The 20,526-nt window shown below is 38.0% G+C and overlaps 1 protein-coding gene across 5 annotated transcripts in view; it reads left to right on the forward strand.

Moving 5' to 3' along the window:
- The first annotated feature begins 4,523 nt into the window (after positions 1 to 4,523).
- RAB3IP (RAB3A interacting protein) overlaps positions 4,524 to 20,526 on the forward strand; it is a 32,551-nt gene continuing 16,548 nt past the window's right edge. For 3 of the 5 annotated variants that reach the window (XR_014616170.1, XR_014616171.1, XM_084206227.1), the window contains exons 1-4: positions 11,230 to 11,328; positions 12,739 to 13,011; positions 13,219 to 13,480; positions 20,204 to 20,299. Coding sequence is in view for 1 of the 5 variants with exons in the window: in XM_084206227.1 (XP_084062353.1) it covers positions 11,327 to 11,328; positions 12,739 to 13,011; positions 13,219 to 13,480; positions 20,204 to 20,299 (633 nt within the window). In the remaining 4 variants the exon portion in view is untranslated. Of the gene's footprint in view, positions 4,590 to 11,229; positions 11,329 to 12,738; positions 13,012 to 13,218; positions 13,481 to 20,203; positions 20,300 to 20,526 lie in introns of those variants that run through there. The other 2 variants (XR_014616169.1, XR_014616172.1) reach the window with 2 other exon arrangements.

Below are 20,526 nucleotides of genomic sequence, written 5' to 3' on the forward strand. Positions count from 1 at the left end.
GGCTTTAATGAGTATTTCCTTTTTAGATGTCATTTTAAGTTCTTGTTTCTATATTAATTTAGTGCATGTACAGCAGAGGTGGTAACATTGGTAGCAGAGGTGAAGACTATAAAGCAGTTTGAGGTTTTGATGCTGCAACATATTTGTTGCGTGATTTGAGCACATCATTTGAAGACAAATAGGAAAGAATCAATATATGTGATACAGATGGAGTTTGCTAAGGCTTTTGAAATTCCCTCCTGTGACATATCATAAGAAAGGGAGGGGTATGTTGTCCAGCATAAACTACTGTAAAAACAATACAAGACGAATATGAAAACCCCACTCAAACCATGATTTTAGAAGGTCAATTTTTCAAGAGGAGCATCTCAGCTCAGAGGATCATTCTGGATCTGATAACATGCAGTATTTTAATTAATGACTCGGCTGATGGAATAGACAGTGCACTTATCAAATCTGCAAGATGTGAAGGGTCTTAAACATTTTTTTTTTCAGAACAAGATTAGAATTCAGTAAGAATCAATGGACATAGAAGAAAATTCACAAGTGAGGTTATACACAAGCTGGAGAAGGACTGGTTAAGCAGTATTCTGCTGCCATAAGAGAAAAAGCAAAGGATCTTTGGTAGGATGTATAAGCAAATGTGTGATATCTTAAAGTCAGTGCTCATGAGACCCCAGCTGGAGTGCTGTGTCTGGACTTGAGCGCTGTTCTGATAAAGACCCACAGGAAAAAACCCAGAGAGAACAATAAAAAACATTGGAGGCCTAAAAAACATCACCTTTGAGGAAAGATTAAAATAATTGTTTATTCTTTGATGAAATTGAGGGTGTAAGTGATGTTATCAAATGCCCTGAATTCTGCTTCCTGTATTCACACAGATAAGCTCACTACCTCTTCTACACTGCAGCACAGGAGATGAGGTTAGACTTTGGAAGATACTTGTAACTCCAAAGTTAGTTCAGCACTGGAATGTACTGCTTAGGGAGGCTGTTCTATCTTTCACCATTGGAAGTTTTGAGAAAGAGCTTCAGGAGCAGTTAATATCAATCCTGCTTATTTTCTGTTATTCTGGGCCTTTTTTTAGTGGGTAGATTTGAAAAATAACACAGACCTCACCAGTTTTAACATTCTATTAATTGGACGAGGAGGGCAGAATAGAGATAAATTTTAGGGCTCCAATCAGCTGGAAGCTTATTTATGCCAATGTACCAATTGGATTTGCTTTCAAAATGGTTAACTAAACACGGAAGAACTATGCCTGCCTGGGGAGCTACAGTTCTCAGTACTGCTAGCACTGGTTCAGCTGAGCTAGTAGAAGGAAGGGTGGGGTGGGGGGGGGGTGGAATTTCTAGAATAGATAAGACTTACAGTCTCTGTACCTTTTTTTGTTTATAGTGGATCATTCTTTGGGGTTTTTTTCACTGTACTATGGCGTTTCAATGCATGTATGACTGCTATTAATAAATTTATCTTTTGGCTTTCTTGAGATTCTTGTTTTGTAACATCTTGACAAAAAGGGAGATAATAAGTACAGTTCATTCAATACTAAAAAAGTAATTAAATAAACAAGTAAAAAGTATCATAGGCAAGTAGAAAGTGAGATTTCAAATTTTATTTGCTTTATTTATCCATGACATTGCTGGGACATCCTCCCCTACTAAACACTTAAACATCTTCTACAAAGAGAACAACCATCTCTTTCTTTAACTCCTCCCAACCTGTAGGGGGAAAAAATTACATTGGCTGGCATTTGCACTTCTGCGTGGAGATGAGAAACTTTAACTAAATTCAGATCAAAGAAAAACTACACACTTGTTTTTTCTAAAGTCCTGCAGCAATCCTTGCCTTCAACAGAGAGCCCCGCCATGGTCTGGGACTACCTTCTGCAAAACAGAAGGCCTTTGTCTTTTCTGTATTCTCCTCCCTGAAACAGGTTTCTTAGGATGAGTGGACTGTAACTATTAGGAAAGGAAACAACCACATTTGAAGATACAGTCTCTTAGATGGTTCAAATGTGACAGAAGACATTGACAGACACAGCTGCAGTTCAGGGGGACTGTGCAGTGCAGGAACTGTTTGCAGTGATTTTTATCACACCTTCCATCTGTATGACTGGAGAGAAGATACACAAGTCAAGACTCAGTTTTCAGTATACAAGTCTGTGCCAAGATACCTATTCAGTGTTCTATCTAGCTGGAGAATGGGAATTTCTGATCTGGGGCATTTGACCACACTGTGGAGCTCAAAACAGACAGCCAAACTTGACTGTCTTCTGTGAGTCTGTCTTGGATGATTTTTCCTTGGATGAGCCTCGGACCTACATTACAGGTGTAGGTCTGCACACAGGTCACACACGTCTCCAGTACTGCGTCCTGCTCTTCCTGATAAGACTTCCTGAATGGATCCTGGACTTGATTTGACATCTCACCTTGGATGATGGTCACTGGTGTATGGCAAAGCTTGCTGCTATCACCACCTGGCTCTGCTCTTGGCTGTGCCCTCATTGCGACCTTGGCTCCAGTTCATGATGCCTGGAGGAGTAACTCTGCCCTGACACTGATGTGCAGCTCAGGAAGGAGCAAAGGCCTGGATAAAAATACTCTTTAAAAATATCTTTTTCTTTTCCCCCAGCCCCAGGCAAAAGACTCCTTCTCTTATTTATGACTCTGGATTTAATTCAATTTATTTATTCAATTTATTTTAGCTTTTAATTTTAACCATGTAAATTACGCTTTCTGTGTTTTGTTGCTGCCTGACTCTTTAAAGTATTACACACAGTAAAATACAGGAGTACTTTGACAAAATAAATCTGTTGGTGATTAATTTTAGCAGTCAAATGTCTTTGGAACTGTACTGCTTTTATTTCTTGAAATGCAAGATGTCCAATCTGGTTAAGACAGCAGACTGTCATGCCGAGCACAGTCATTGTACAGGATTAAGAACTATAGGATTACAGATCCTAATTATAGACTCTTGTTGGTTTACTATGTCTTAATAGGTTGTTTTCAGCTTATGATTCCACTTGTCATCTCTTTTGCAATCATGTTGTTAATAAATTTCTGATGCATCTTCTAATTTGTCAAACCTGTATTCTGATAGCACTGCCTGGACTCTATCTCATGTCAATATTAGCAAATTAAATAATTTAAAGTTCAAGGTCCTTATACTGAACATCTCTGCTCTTTTGGGGTTTTATAACAAACTTCAAGTTATACTGCTGTTTGAATATTCCACTTCTGGCACTTTGGTTTCTTGGTTTTCAGATTGCTTCCAGAAAAGCTCTAGATGATGACTTTCTGTAGCCATTTTTCTGCCTGAGCCCCATTGTAGTTAATGTAGATTTACATACTGGAAAATAATTGAGAAGATAGTATTTATAGGTACTGTATTTTTACTTTGTGAGGAATGGCATTGATACATTTGCCTTTGGACGTCATCTTTGTCATATTCTTTTGCTTTCAATGAACTTTTTACTTGGTGGATGCCATGGGGAATGTGCCACAGAGAACATTATTTGTCTGTGGCTACGTCCTGCAGGACTGGCCAAACAGGATTCTTCCACATTCAGTGGAAAGCTGTCAAGATAATTAAAGTTTCAACTATTGACTGGAATGCGGCCTAGATTCCTTAACTGATGAATGGGACAAGGTCTTGTTTACCTTAGTTTTTTGCTCAGGTTCCTCACCATGCAGCACACGATTCAGTTCAGCTGCACTAACAGCAAGGAAAGTACATGGTCCAGCTAATTGCGCTGTCATTTGAAGGATATTTTCTGGCACTGTAATCAGACCAGCGGTGAAATGGATGCTTATTTATAGCAGTGTTATAGCATTTTGCCTATCACCTTTAAGACACAGGACACACAGGACACACAAACCAGGACTTCAAGTGCACTAAGCACCATGCTCATGTCAGGGTGGCAATGGGGACGGCCTAAGGCAAGCCCAGATGAGACATAGCAGTAATTGCTCTTAATCAAACTATTGGGGCTGGAAAAACACCTCTCCTTAGCAAGTGAGGCCTCTTATAGCTCTCTATGTGGCCTCATTTCAGAAATTTTGTCTGTACAGTTCAGTCTTTAATTATGAAATTATAAATACATTAGGGAGGCTTGGAAACTGATTTGGAACAGTGCATGCCCCATGAATGAAAACTGCTGGATAACCACCTGGCATATTTTTCATTTCCTCAATTTCAGTTGTGCAATTCCGTGCCTTTGTTACTGCATACCATTAAACACAGAATGATTAACTTCCTTGTGTTTTTCGCGGCAAGGGAACACTCAGGTCTGACAGCCCGGTGCTCGCCTGTCCCCGGAGAGCAGCAGCGTTCCGGCGTTTAACTCTCCGGCCCGCTGAGGAGCCCGGGCCCCGGCCCCGGGCCCTTCGTTCCCTCGCCCCCGCCCCGCTCCCCTCACGGCGGTCACCCCCGCCCCGCCGCTAGGGGGCGCCAGCGGGAGCGCGCACACCTGCCCCCCCGCCCCGCTGCGGGCGCTGCGCCGCGCCGCGCATGCGCGGCCCGGCCCCGCAGGTCGGCTGAGGGGACGCGGCGGCGGCGGCGGCCGCTCCTCTCTCGAGGCTCGGCAGGTACGTGCGGCGGGGGCTGCGCGGCCCCGGCCCCAATCCCGGCTCCGCCAGTGGGAGCGTGGGGTGGCTGTCCGGGCTGTGGCTCTCCCCTAGTGTTGCTGCACCTGCCCGCTGACGCGTCTCCGGGAGCCTATGCCCAGGCGGGCGGAGCAGGCGCCGCGGGGGAGCGCTGCCCCTAGCCGGGGCGCCGTGACCGGGCGCGGGCTGGCTGTGGCGGCTGTGGGACTCTGCCCGGAAGAACGTGGGAACAGGTGACGGCCCGGGCCGTGCCGCTGTGCCCGTCTGCGGCGGGAGGGCGTCCCCGGATCCGTCGGGGCTCGCGTGGGTGCGGAAGGGGCAGTCGGCGGCAGGGATGCGCTTGTCCCCGAGTCTAGCCGCGGTCGAAGGCAAAACTGGGCAAAAGTAGTTGTCGGGGATCACCCCGGGAAGTGCCCGGAGCACCTGCCCCTGGAGTGGCAGCGGCGGCGGACAAAGAGCCATCGCATCCCCGGGGCCGGCGGGTCGGAGCAGCTGCCGTGCTCCCCAGGTAGCGCCTGTGCGGAGCCCGAGGGGAAGGGCGGCCCGGCGGCGGTGGCCGAGACGAGGAGAGGAGGGATGCGAGAAGAAGCTGAGCTAGTGCAGAACGCTTCGCCTCCGCTCACGGAGCTCTCGGCCGGCGGGGCGGCAGGTGCGGATCAGGGGAGAGCGCCGAAAGGGGCAGGGAGAGAAGCGGGGGAGGGCCGGGCAGGGCCCCTTGGGGGGTTCGCAGATTTTGCGCCCCTCGAGCGGTGCCAGAGCATCGTGGGCAGGGACCGGAGTGGCGTTCTGCTGGGACAGTGGGGCTGCGCTCGCCTGTAGCTTTTGTGGTTGCTTTATGGTCTGTCAAGCAATGTTGAGGGCCATCCTTAAGTCGCCAATAACTGGTCTGGTAAACTGAAGTAGTTAAATAGCATATTTGACTTTGCCTTAATTTCTAATGTAGTTATCTTTGATAGTAAGGCTCAGAAAGTAAATTTTGGTACAAGTTGATTTCAAGCGATGAGCTATGCAGAAATTTGTGCTGCCAGAGTGCTGATGCTCCAGTAATTCCCCGAGGGTCACAGGGCTTTGGAATTAGAAGAACAGAGTGACCAAAGCCTTAATAATACTGTCAGAGTTTATCTTGCTGACAAAAAGCTACAGTGTTTTCATGAGTTTGAAAGTGTTGTCTGTTTTGTTCGCAGATAATATACTAAGTTTTATGTTATTCGCTTTGTTTGCTGCGTTCCTTTTAAAGCATGTTCTTAGGAGGTCTCAAAAACAATTATCTAAATAGATAAAATAATTAATCTTGTATAGACTTGCTGTGACTGAAATTATCAGCTTCTCTTTTGAAGCAGATGTAAGGTTATTCAGGCTAGAAGTATGTATTGGCAGCTACCATCTGTTCAAATATTTGTATTAATCACTGTAGGGTAGAACCTGAAATCTTGTTGCTTTAATATTTTTATTGTTGTTTCTATCATAGATCTGTTTAATGAGTTTTTGGAAGGGTTAAAGTTGGGCCTTCTGTATTTGTCTCTTGGCAGTCATTCATCCGTTGTGCTTGGTTAATGTTACCTAGTGAGCAAAGAAGGATAAATAATTTACTGTTCTCATTATGCTTTTAATAAATAACAAATGGGAGTGCACCTCACAGCTGCAACTGGAATATCCATCTTGTTGTGCTATATTTAAAAGGGGGATTTTTTTCCATAGGAGAACAGAACAGTCACAAGAAGCATTTTGATTATAGACTGCAGCTTTCTTCATAGCTGTTATTGATTTGGTTTAAAAATTCATGTAAAATACCAAATGAGATGGTCACTCACTGTTCCACTTAGGTTTATGGATTTTCTCAGAAAGGAGATATGTACTTTGGATTTTTATTTTTAAGACCCTTTTTAATATGGCATGTAAAATATTGTATTACTGTAACCTGTCGAGACTTGTATTAAGAGACTTTATTTGCACTAATATACTAACCATTTTTTAATAAATTAGGAAAATATTTCTTTAAATGCATTTCCAGGTACAATGTCAGGAAATTCATGGTAATTTTACTGAAGTTTATGTTTATTTGCTGAATATATTCAGTGTTAACTGAAAACGAGAGGAGCTTTAGGTCCAAGTCTTGGCAAGAATGACACTACAGTCATTGTGATCAGGTTTAAACCTGAGATGGGCTTGTGAAATTGTTTCCAAGATAAGGCAGAAAAAGGCTCTCCTTTAAAAAGAACAGGAACTGCAAAGAAAATCATATTTTCATTTTAATTAACTTGGTTTGAGAGTCTTTGTTAACAGAACAGCATTCTTTGAATGTTTGTTTACAATGAAAGTCTGCAGTATTCTTTGCCTTTGCAAAGCACTGACTTTTCACTCTAGTAAGAGGTGTAGTATCTCCCAGACTCTAAACCATGTTTATTTATAAGTTTCACAAGCACTTCATAAATATAGGTCATTGAATCTTGTGTGTGGCTTGTTTCTGTAAGAGAGACACTTGCTGTACCTATATTTTTCTAGTTGAAGATATGCCTAAAAAAAAGTTCTTAAAAGAGATTTTTTTTTTTATCATCAGTTCATCGCAACAAAAGTCTTTGTAACTTCATAAAATCCTGCTATCAAGTAGACTGTGTTTGTTTTAAAACAGTGCAGAATAGTGGTTTCAATCCATAAAGTGAGAATTAAAATAGACTCACATCATAGTATTCTATGACAACAGTAGAGGGAATGCAGTAGAAAAATATTCTCACGTTAAACCAAGTGTGTTTCTGCTAGCTGTTAAATTCTGTGAACTTGCTGAACTTAACACCTTACCTTCCATTTACTGTTTTGCCTAATTTATCAGTTATTGGTAAATACATCGTGTGAGGTCACTTGAAAATAAAATAAAAGTAGAATATGTAAAGACTGGAATAGTCCAGTGTTTTCTTTTCTCTCATATCTTACTGGCTCAAAAAAAAAAAAAAAACCCAAAAACAAACCAACTTTGTTTTGGGTTCCTGGAGAAGAAATTTCTATCACAATTTCAAGATTTTAGCACTGGGAATTATTTTTTGCAAACCTTAAAGGAATTCCTATGCCAAATCTTGAATTGTGTTCATGCAGTCAACTGGCATTGATAATGGTATTTAAACTTGCTTGAAATCTCTGGCTAACCTTAAATATAAAACAGTTTAGGAAGAAAATCAACCACATTTTGTCCTGTGTCTACATCTCTTGAATATCTTATACTGGATAGATGTAATTGAATTAGTTTTGAACTTGAAATTATTGCCTGTATATGCCTTACAGCAATTTAAATTTAAAACCACCTATTTGCATCTGATAGGTTTGAAGTAGCAGTACTTAACTGAACTGCTTCTTTAAAAGGTGTTCATTAATCCACTATTCTTAATTCCCTACTGAGTTCTTTAGAGTTTAAAACATATTACATTCCAGGCTCTGTAATGCCACATATTTCAAAATTTTTTTTTCCTTAAACCGACTGAGAAGAATGCAGGCCCAGTGGTGGGCTAATGGCAGCCGTTTTGAGGAAAAATCCACTTTCCAGACCCCTCCCAAATCAGCTGAAGCAGATGTTGGAGTCTAACAAATGAAGTCTTTGAGACTCAGTTACATATTAAAGGCCTGCTGCATGGAGGTTAAACCACAGTGGCTAATGGGCACATTCTTTTGATAAAGACTAAATAGAATTTGCTCTTGGTGATAATGTTTAGAGGTGTTAACTTTCTTCCTTAAGGGATTTTTTTTTCTTCCCACTCGAGCAGGTAGCCATTCTGATAGATTGTACTCTTTTACTATTAAAGCTGAAAATGAGATGTGTGAAATGTTTGATGTTGGCATTGCTTTTAAATGGACTATAGCAGTCTGGAAATAGTTCTGAGTTGTTATCTTCAAAGTGTCTGGTATTCAAAAGCAATCAGTGGAAGACAAACTCCAGAGTTTGTGGTAGGTGGTTTTCAACATTTTGTTTTCAAAAGGAAACAAACCTCAATAAATTACTGGCTTTCAGGGAGCTTTTTAGTATTAACTTATTGAGTGCTTTGATTGAGACAAGTAGTTAAGTCCCTCTTAGAGTTATAACAGAAAAATTAGGTATAAGCATTTTGATTTGACTGCTGTTAAAATTTTTTGTGGTTCTCAATTTCTCTTAGAAGTTTTAGGAAGTTTTAAACCAAGTGTTGTTAAACTGGTTTCTTTGTAGTACATTTTAGTTTACTATTAGACAAAATAACAGATTTGAGCATAGTTTCCTCATGAAGTTGTGGTTAGTCAGCAGTGCAGGTGTGGCAGCGAAGAGGTAATAAAAAGTGACATTTGTCAGCTCCCTCCAAATTTGCGTTATTTCCAGATGAAAGCATAATGAAATGAATTATTTTATTGTTTCATCCTGATTTATTACAGTACTTGACATTTTTATGTGATGCTAATTGCATAGTATCAACTAAGAAAAAAATAATCACATTTAGTAGGCACTAATGTGATTCCAAGCTTTCACCTTATATTAATGTAGTAGAAGAAGTACTAAGAAAATAATTATTTAACATGTGTGCCGCCCTGAAATGTCAGAATATGAGCTTTTGTTCACAGTAGCAGAATTACTACTGAAGAGTGCTGTGTCAACAGTGTGTGGTGTTTTTGCACACTGTCAGCTTGGCTCCTGGTGAAGCTCTCAGCTTACCATTTGCTTCATGTTCCTTCACAGCAAGGCTGTTCATTGCTGCCTTAGTCAATAACATGAATCCTTTCTGCAAGCCTTTAGGAAGCCTCTAATCTTTAATGACACTGAAATTAAATATGCATTTTTAATCCTTCTCCTTTTGGTTACCACTACTTTGAAGAGTTCTTTCCCAAGGGAGAGCTTTTAGTTTTACAACCACGTGGCTTTTTGCATGTATGTTTGGTTTCATGAATGTGTAACGTGTCTTCATAATGGTGTTGGTGAGTCTTGAAACTGAGGTACTTAATATGGGCTCCTTTGTCTTGTCTGTGTGGTGTATCCAGCTTCTGCCTAGTGAGAAGTAATCTTAGGAAAGAAAAAAGTTGTGACTGGAAGTGTTTTACACAGATGGTTTGCTTATGAGTGCCCATTTGACAGGCTATGGGAAAAATATAGCTGAGGGACTTTATTTTCAGCTCTTCCAGGAATAACTTTTATAACTTTTAAAGCTTTTTTACTTTCTGTATCAGAAAGAGCTTGTTTTTGCATAGCTGAGGAAGTTATGCATGGATTTATTTACTGTTTAGGCTGAGGTCAATATTTAATGCATAAGCTGAGTGATAGTCTTGTAAATATCCTAATCTTTTTGGTTTGGGCTCTTTCTTTTTTTACTGTTAAAAATACTGCAGGATACAGGCAGATTAGGTGGAAAAGCTGTAGAGAAGAATTAAGTGGAACATTTCTCAGAGGAGTGGGACCATGTAGGTAGGATAGATTCCTCCCATCCATCCCCTGTACATATTATTTTGCCAGGGTAAATTGATGTGATGGTCCAGAGGGACAGTTAGAAGTGCATTTGAATATTTGAAAGATAATAAGTAGGCTTTCAATTGTTTTTTCTCTGTGTGAGCCAGCATGTCCTTCTAGGCTTCAGAATGTAGATGAATTTGTGTCTGTTATCACAGATACATGGAATGGTGCATCTTTTAACCTGTTGCTTACTCTGTGTATTTAAAGTATTTGCTCCAAACAGACAGCTCTAATATTTGTACAGAAATAGTAAGATAAATGACAAATAAATAAGCTTTTCTTGACCTTTTTTTTTAATTCTTGGAAAAGGCTAAGTAGCATTTTTTAAAAAACTAGGTTTTTGAAAAAAACCTTGCATAGCAAAGTTCAGCCAGTGGTACTGGTGATATGAAGTTCCATGATATCTCTACTGAATATCAAGGCAGACTGTGAATTTTAAGAGTAACTAGCAATGACTAGCATCTTTCAAACTTGAAATAGCAAGCAGTCAACAGCAGGGAGTATGTGGCCGAAGTGTCTTCCTGTTTTGGTCTCAGGTGGGTCTCAATTTCTGCTTCTGTTGTATGGATTTGGGTGCACTTTCATAGGTGCTGAAGAATAGACAAAGCATCCAGGCAGCCGTTCTGCATCCATGTTCAGAACCTGTCTTTTGTTAGTTGTGAGGACTGGAATCCAAAGTGTCAGGAATTTTAAGTGGCAGGTTGGTATTGTTGCCAGTATAGTGGTGCTGGGTATGGCTGGCTTGGTGGTCAAAGAAGAGGACAGTGGTGGGAACAAAGAAAGGGAAATGTTTGTGTAGATGTGACCCTGACTTTGAGATCTGTGACATGGATATTTTTCAGCTGGTGTGATGAACTATAAAGATGACAGTATTTTTGCTTATTAAATGTAAAACAATTATGTAATAATTGCATTGTAGAGCTGAAAACATTCTTGAAATTAAACTTTGAAGAAATGTCCTATTGCTGTGTCAGTTCCTTAATTTTAATTTGCCTACTTAACCAGCTTTATCATCATGTAGAGCATGTAATTGTAAGGCTTCTAATAGTTAAGAACTGTAGGGAAAACAAAAAGCAATATTTGCCAAAGTTACTTAAACTTAAAAATAAGCTTTTAATCTCTGTTATAGGAAAGCTTCAAAACCCAAAGTGTTTTTCTGTGTAAATCATATTTGTGCAACTGCTCTTGATAGTTCAAAATAAAACAAATTTCTGCATAAAATCTTCTGCAGAAAAGGAACCCGAAACAAAAACATTCTTCTTTGTTCATGTAATGTCCTTTTTGTCCCTTATATTTCTTAGAGGGGGGTGAATGTTTTTTTTTTTTTTCCTTTCCTTTATTTCTTTTTTTTTTTTTTTTTTTTGGAGCAATTAACATATTCTTGCTGTCTGAAGGGTTGAATTTTACCCACATGTACCTGCTGATGTGGCAAAGCTCTGTGTTTCACACTGGTGTATACACACCACAATCCTTGAGATGCAGAACAGTTTTGAGTAGTGTTCTTTGAGTTTAAGGTGACCAAAAAGTCTTAATTTAACTAAAACATTACTTCAGATGTAATTTTGGGATTCCATTCTTGATGTCTCCTGTGTGTTTTGTGAAGTAGCTAATGAAGTGGATGTACGTGTAAGTTGATGGCATCCTCTCTTCATGGTTATGACCATCATCTTTCTAGATCTTCTTCCTGCTTTGTCTTTTCAAGTGTAGTCTCCAAGCAGCTTTCTCTGTAAAATACAATGTATTATTTTGTTTAGATTTTTTTGCACATTAGGTAACTTTTTGAGTACTTTCTCTCTTCTGTATTTATGTAATGTGGAAAAGGTGGTTTTTTTTGCAGTGAATAATCAGTGCTAAGTAATTCCTTCACAAATTTCTTCATACTTCTTCCAACATAGAGTTTTGAATTATGCAGAGATTTTTGTCATCTCTGAGAAATTGCTGAAAAGTAGGACTTGTAAAAATCATGTGTTGTACGTGTTTTCTGTTGATTTTATGAAAACCTTATGTAATTAAAAAATAAATTGAAAGATTGTCAGTGAAATTGCCAATTCATAGTACTTTTTACCTATATTTTTGGTATACTTGTTCACAATTGTCATGTTCACTTAATCATGTGATGTATTAAATATACACCGTCATACTTCATGAGAAATCTTATTAGCAAAGTCTGGCATTTCAGTTAACTGTTAAAAGATCAGATGAGTAATTGAGCCAAAACCACTATGGACTGTAATTTATTTAAAGGTTCACTAATTTCTGTCCTAGATTATTTGCTTCATTGAGATGAAAAGTGGAAGTTTTAGGTTTAAAAATTTTTCTTTTCTTCACCGATTCCCAGGTCTGCCCCTCTTTCATGAGTGAAATATGTTTGTTTTGATATGAAACAGCTCTAGATTATATTAAGAATGACGTTGTTTTATGATGTAGAATATGTTCTTGGTTTCATCATCCCATTTAGATGCAGAGTCTGCTGTTAGATCTTCTGGACTCAGCAGTTCAATGGGTGGGAAAAAACATTTTTGGTGGTAGTTTGTACTTTTGCTGAAGTAGTTCACAGTTTCTATTCTATCACAAAGTATTCTGAACATATTTGAGTGAACGTATTTAAAATTCAAATAGCTGTCAGATATATTTAAGTATTTCCTGTTTACTTTCTGATAATGTGATCATTTCATTTAGGGATTCATATAATGAGGCTTTTATTATGGCCAGTGACCCCTTGGAAGGCTTTCATGAAGTGAACCTCGCTTCGCCTACTACACCAGATCTTCTTGGAGTAAATGAACCCGGGACTCAGGAACAAACTACCTCACCCAGTGTAATCTACCGACCACATCCTTCTGTTGTGTCCACACCAATCCAACCCAATGCATTAAATGTTTCTGACCTTCCTACACAACCTGTTTATTCATCTCCCCGACAACTGAATTGTGGAGAAGTATCAGGTATCAGGTAAATGCCAAGTGTCTTTTATTTAAATTGTTGATGTTTTTTGCATATAAACTATTTGCTTCATTAAAGATACAGTTTTAATATTATTTACAATGTTGCAATATTAAATTGTGTCCATAATTATATATTCAACATCACTACTGCCACTTCTAAAATACTTACTCTTAATGTATTATATAAATAAAAATTATATTGCTCTCTTTACAGCATCAATGTTACCGACACAGTACTTTGTTCTACCTCTGGACCCCAGAGTGGGTCATTCAATCACAGTAATGCCAGGAAGGAGAGCAATAACGTGGAGAGAGAGCTTTTGCAGGGTACTACAGTAGCAGATGTTGCTGAAGGAAATGAAGATATTTTTGGGTTGAGTACAGACAGTTTATCTCACTTACGGAGCCCATCTGTACTGGAAGTAAGAGAAAAGGGCTATGAGCGATTGAAAGAAGAACTTGCAAAAGCTCAGAGGGTAAGGTTCGTTGTCTTGTTTCCTCCCTCTTTTTCTCTCTTCAAAGTGTTTCTAATATTGCAGAATGATAGATAGGCCAGAAGGTGCATTTGAAGTCTGTGCATTTCTTATAGATTTATTATGGTGTAATTATTTTATGTAAAATTTTCTAAGTGCAGTGCTGATGTCTTAGAATTATTCTTTGATAATGTTTTTTTTCTAGTGTTGCTACTTAACCATGGAAGCTTTTGCTGCAATGTCTAGTTAAACACACTCTCTTTTTGAAATGTAGGCTTTCCTTCATTCTGACAGTTGAGAATAGGAGTAATTTTCTGTCATTCTGTTGTTACTGAATAAGTATTTATAGACACCGATTATATACCTTTTGAGTCTTCTTTCCTCTAGATTTTAAAAGTGTAGCATGTGTCATGGAATTTATAAATGCTTTAGAAACAGAAGTGTTTTATAAGGGCATGCTTGCATAGGAAAGAAGCAGTAAAAATGCCTCTGATGTTCTTTAGAGTACTGTTACACTACACTTCAAATTGAATATGGATACCTTTGAAGACACTGTGTCTCAATTCATTAATATTTGTAAAGCGCTTTGTCTTGTTTGGATGGATGGTGCTATATAAATGCAAAACCATTATTTATCATTTTAACATTTCTCTGTGCTTAAGTTTTTGAGTAGATTTTGTGCTATTTGTATCTGTGCCCTTTCTCCTCCGCTAGGTGACTCCATTCTTGTTTAGGTTTAAGCTCATCTTGTGTTTGAACTTGCTACCCTCTGTTTGTTACTTTATCTTGTTGGATGCAGTCATCATTACTGTCATAGGGAACTTTAACTGTGGATTCAGACATTGCTTTTTCTGTTGTTGTATTGCTGAGTAGTGGCTTCCTTTGCTAATGTGTGTGTTTGCTTAGCTTTTGGCCACTGAAAGAATACATTAACCTGAGCTAAACTTGAGGACCTTGCATGTGAATATATAATCCTAGCAGTTAAACTTGGAACCCTAGAAAAGAAGAACAAATTAACATCCAAACTTTAGAAAAGCTCTTCTTTCCAGTATATGAAAATACAGCTCATGTACTTGGATACCACAGCTTGGATCTGCTGTTGATAGCTTGAAATGATCTAAAAATCTTATTCCAGTGTATACCACTTTGTCTCTTAAAGATGGAAATGTTGCCTATTTCACTCCAAAATTTGTTAAAGCTGTTCTTAAGGAAGTGGCATGAAGGCTGCTAGGACATACGTAACTGCATGTTAAATGTTTTCAAGCTCTTTGTGTGGTCTTGACAGAAGCAATTCAGCAGTAACTTGAGACTGTTGATGACTGAGTTCTTGCTAATTCTCAACCCCTCATGTGATTCTTACCGGTGTTATACTGGAGAGGTAACTTGCTTTGCTTGTCTTTCTAAACTTGCACTGTTTCAGAATTGCTTAGTCATGGCAGGGGTCTGTTCTACAGCCATAAACCTATTCCTTCCATTATACCCACTTTCTCTTTGTGCATGAGGACTACTTTTTCCTATCCTTAACTCATCTGTGGTATCTTTCCTCCAAAACTCATGGCTGTTCACATAGTGCTGTATCCTCTCTGTGATATTCATATGTCATGCAATTGTTAAACTTCTGTTTCCAAGCACACTCACTTCTGTTGATGAGAGCTCAGTTCAAGCCCTCTAGGGATGTAATGAATACGTAGTGTCTTTGTATAACTGGTTGTCTTTTGTGTAATGGCTTTAAATTCTCTGTAATTCTCTGTGCTGTTTACTAGTGAGAAAACTGAGAATTACAATTTGCACTTGAAACTTATTGAGCCTGGAAGCTTTACAGGCTACAGAGAGTGAACAAAATAAATGCAAATTTGCTATTTTGCATTTTTCATTTGTTCCTAATTTCCTTCTCAAACTGTGTGCTATTGTACTATACATTAAAGGTTGTTTTGAATTTGTTGCAGTTGTGATCAGAAAGGGAACTAGGAAGGAAAATGAAACTTTAAAGTTTAGGGATGCACTGATTTTTTTCACTTTGCTTGGAGCGCAACTTTTTTCTTAAAGTGCTGTCAGGTTTTTTTTTTTGTATTAGATAATGTATTTATGCCATGTATTTGTTAGACATTTCAATATGGTTCCTGAATAAATTATTCAGTAATAGAATAAGTATTATTTTTTTTTCCTGCTTTGTGTGTGCCTTGGATTTCTTAAGACTATAGACTTCTTAAAACGAAAGGCATTGCTGGCAAGATTGTTAAAAAAAAGTATTTCAAAAGTTTGTGTCTTGATGAGAGAAAAATACACTTTCTACTTCAATCTAGATCAGTTGCAGCATCAGATCATGTCATAAGATTGGGAGGGAAGGCTGGGTCAGAAGTTAACAGCAGTGCTGAATTCTGTACTAATGGGGCATTTATGATTTTTTGTTTACCTTAAAATGCTCCCTTAATTAAGAGGGCAGATTTTTTTCAATCTCTGAGACCATTTAGATAATTTTTTGCTTATTTTTTCACTGAAATCATAATTTCTAGCTGTATTCTAAAAATGGAGATGAGTAGTGTTTGCTTTAGATGTCTGAACCCTTCTTATTTCACTGATCATCTAAAGCAGCATCAGGGAAATGGAGAAGGTGTTAAAAGACTTAGTGATTGTAATGCCTGGGACCTTATGTCCTCATGTCTCTATGCATTTCTATGCATTTTTGTTTTCTTTGCCACGTTTGCATTGAGCTCTGTCACTGTGGCTATTGACCATAAGTAAACCACATGTAGATAGCCTCCCAGAGAATAGTGATGGTATTTTGATACATCACTATATACATTTGATACATCGTATTTCTTGATATAAAAATTTAGTGGAGTCCTAACCAGCATACTGCATGTTTTGGATAGCTTATCTGTCGTTTCTGAGCTTTAGCATTTCATAGTCATGTTTTTCTTGAAGTTTTGTGTGATTTGACCCAAAACTATTTCCTTGTCAAAGAAACAGATGTTTTAGCCCTCTTTGATGAGGAAAGAGCAGTCTGCCAGAGGTGCTGGTAACAATATGTTCTGTTTCCATGATTCCCATAGTCTTTCGGAGTAAGATCTGTATACTTAGTAACAAGTAAAACCATGTTTGACTTTCTGTAGTAAAATGTGAATGAATTATATTTTTCTAGTTGAGTAAAATTGACTTGTTTTCCCACGATACACTAATTCTTTTGGAAGAGGTGGTAGTATAAAATGTACTGTCAATTTCAACATAGTTTGGGAGCCTAATTCTCAAATTTAGAATTTTCTTTCAAAGGCTTCAATTTCTGTATACATTTTTCATCTCAGAAACAAACAGAGTGTTACAGTTTGATCTCATGTCTTCAGATCTGGAGTAAAGCATGATGTTTTAAAACTCTGCATGAATTAATAATAAACAGTTTCACATTAACTACCCAGGAATTCCAGTGGTACTATACAGTACTATTCAGCATTTTAAAATTTCTCCTGTTTTCTTACAAGTTAACAGTAAAAATGAGGGTGCATTAGAAATGTATGCTTTCAATCTTTTCTAAAATCAGTTTCCAGTTGAATTGTAAGGCCACAGGCTTGTGATGGTTAATGATGTATTGGTTCTCTGAAGGTGCTCTAGCAGTTCCTGGCTGTCTTTGATGAAAGTTTCCACACCTCTTACGCCATCACAGTGCATTGTAGGCAGTGAAATTTTCTCAGACCAGTAGAAAGGAGACTACATGAAAGCAAAATCGAAACATCTTCACCCACACCATAAGATAATTCAGTAGTTTGTGAAATTTTGCTAAGTTTGAAAGGAGATTCTAGATCTTCTGTCGCATCAGATCACCCCTTGTGAATCTGGTTGCAAAGGACTGATTTTTATGTAGCTTTTTAAACTTGTGTGCTGAGTGAAGACCAGTCAAATAGGAGTGCATTTAATATAAATACTTCTTTGCCAACTTCAGAGTTCAGCAGTATCCCACAGTTCAGAATTAGGTGATATCTATAGAAAATGTTCTTTCCTTAGTATTATGCATCTAGTTCTGAGTTGGTTAAATTGCTGAGGTAGATGTAGGGTGATTTTCTTCCTAGAATGTAAAGTGAGAATGGTTTTGAAGTAGTAATTTGCAATTCCTATCTTCCGGTTCTTTTTAAATACCCACCCCGTAGTCAGAGAAAATCAAAGAAATAAACAACAATATGACCCTTTGATACAGGCTTTTTTTTAACTGTAAGGGTTTTTTTTTCCATGCAAGTTAATTTTTTTCTTGCCTTCTGTAAGTGTGTTTGTAGTGTGCTTTATAATAGTTCCTCATCTTCATGTAGTTACTTTTTCAGAACAGTAATGCATAGAGGACTGCAGCATGAATGGTTAGTCTACCACACAGAGTTGTCTTTTCTGCTTCTTTATTGGGTATGGCTGGGAAGTCTCCAGTAATGCCTTTAAGTCACAGGCAGTAGTAATGTTTCTGATAACTGCTAAGTTTTTTGCTTTGGGCACTCTTCATTTCTGCCCTGCCTAAACAACCTGAGCTTTAATTTGCTTGACAAAAATATTTTACATTATGCTTCTCCTGAATCATGTCCTGGAAACTTGTGTAGTGTTTGATAATCCAGCTAAGCAGCCATGCGTAGTAGAAATTTTACTCATCTGCCTAAATTTTAATCTAATCTCCTAATCTTTCCAGTGGCAGGCAAAATGTAACTGTTTGAAGTAAGTAGTGTATCAGTAGTGATAGGTGAATTTGGGGTGGTTTTACTTGCATTGTTAGTTTGACAACTCTTGATCAGAATATTGATACAATTTGCTTTTAAGAGGTATATAGCATTGTCCTTATAAATCAGGGAACTAAGGTAAAGGAAATGTTGATGCTTCCTCTGCATTTATTGGAAAAGTTTCAACTCTTTTTTGAGCTTTAAGCATTTTGCATCAGAATCTTCTTTTTCCTGATTAAGAACCATACTTTATGTGGGAAATACTTTAAACCAACACAAAATGATTAAATTCCCCTCTGTCCCCCCCTGCTTTTTTTTTAGCCTCTTTATTTTTCCTTTTTTTTTTTTTTTGTGTTTAGGTTTTTGTATTAATTTCTCCTTCTCATGCCTCATCTGTAGCTATTTTCCTGCTGCCTTTTGGGGTTTTTTTTTGAGAAGGAGAGGTCACTGTGTGCAGAGTAGTAGCTAGCAAGTAAGATTTGAATAGAATTTGAGAAATACCAAATTTGGGAAAATGCCCATCATTTAAGTGGTACCTCTCAAAATAGTTGCATATTGAAACAAAAAAATCCAAACGACAAACAAACAAGACTAAAAATCAATTAAAATCTTCAAAGTTAAAACCAAATAAAGGAAGGATAGTGTAATGCCTTTGATACTAAATGATTCTAGAAGAGTCCCTAAATTCTTGTCCAGTCTAGGTCCTGAAGTCAAACAGGACCCTTCACCTTACATAAAAATCTATTGCCAATTTCACTGCCGAAATTGAGAGCGAGACCTAATACCAGCATGCTACAAAGCAAAATGCAGTTTTCCACATAGTTGTATGCAACATTCAGTCATGAAGACTTTTGAGGAAATACTAACTACCTTCCAAAAACACAAAAGAAGCTGCCATTTGGGCCTTTTTTTATGAGTCTCTTGTGACTGGCCTCCCACCGTTTTCTGAAGGCAACTATTTTTTACTGGCTTGTGGAGGTTTTCACAAATCATTGATAGATTGTATTTGAAATCTTTAACCTGCTAGTGACAGTCTTTGGTCTTGCATTTCAGGAACGATGGCAGTATAATACCTTTCTTGGCAGGGAGAAGTGGCAAAAGAGGAGATGGATGGGGATGAGAAGGGAGCTAGGGCCAAAAAGAGTTTGAAAGGTCAGAATTGGCAACTTTTCTTTCTTTTACTTTATCTCTTCATCTTTCTCTTTCTGCAAGAGGTTCCTGCATTTAATAGGTACAGAAGGGGAGAAGAACTTTCTTTCAAATTTCTTGTCAGCCTTTTTCTACTTCTCTGCAAAGTACCCCACTTTATCCTCAGTATGGATTAGATTGGGTATATGTCACCATTATAGTGCCAAATCTGTGTTAAAATCTTACTGTAAGAATGGGTATGGTCAGATAGTCAAATTTTAATGGGGTGGACACTAGCATTTTGAATTTCATTAAGTTGCTTTAATTTTATTTATAAATCTGCATAAACAAGGGCAAGGATATAATTAAAGTACAATTTTAGAAACATTTAAAAGAGATATTTGGAAGACAGTATTTATAGTAAAATATGTTTTAAGATTCATTTAGAATTGCAGATTGTCCTGAGACAGTGCTTTTTAATTTTTTTAATAAATTTTAAATTTTTTTTTTAAAGGATTACTTTAAACATATTTTAAGGAATGGGTAGATGAGCTGGTGTTCTGTCTGCCCCAATAATTAATTTGATCTATATTTTATGTGAATACAGCCTTTTATACTTCCAGGGAAAAAAAAAGGTTTTTTTACTTTGGAGTAGTTGGTGTTTAGCTTAGGCATACATTAGATTGCCCTGGTATAATTCTGTACAGCAGGAAGAAACAGCTATACATGCATAGCATTAATTTAATTGCTTTTAGTGTTATGATGATTATTTTGAAAGGCTTTGTGCAGCAAAGGTTTTATGCTCCTCTGATTATTTGCTTTAATTTTTTTGCCCCCCCTCTCTTGTAGTATTAGCTTTAAAAGGCCAAATTACTACTCTAAGTCAGAATAAATAACTTTCAATTTTCCATAGGAGCTGAAGTTAAAAGATGAAGAATGTGAAAGGCTTTCTAAAGTGCGAGATCAACTTGGACAGGAATTGGAAGAACTTACAGCTAGTCTGTTTGAGGTTTGTTGGAGTCTTCGATGTGATATACTTAAGGGAAGCTGAGCCAGATGTTTTATGTAGAACCAGTATATTGTATGCTGAATTTTTCTGCAATAAGCACATAAAAGGATTTGTGTCCTGAAGACTTGGGTGTGTTGAAGTAGAGGCTTAAGAGAAAGCAGCAGACTTTTCAATTAGATGCAAGACACCGTATTGAGCTTGTCAATCTGCCTAGACACAAAATGAAG

This window comes from Fringilla coelebs, assembly GCF_963513975.1.
Source record: "Fringilla coelebs genome assembly, chromosome: 5".
Taxonomy (NCBI): domain Eukaryota; kingdom Metazoa; phylum Chordata; class Aves; order Passeriformes; family Fringillidae; genus Fringilla; species Fringilla coelebs.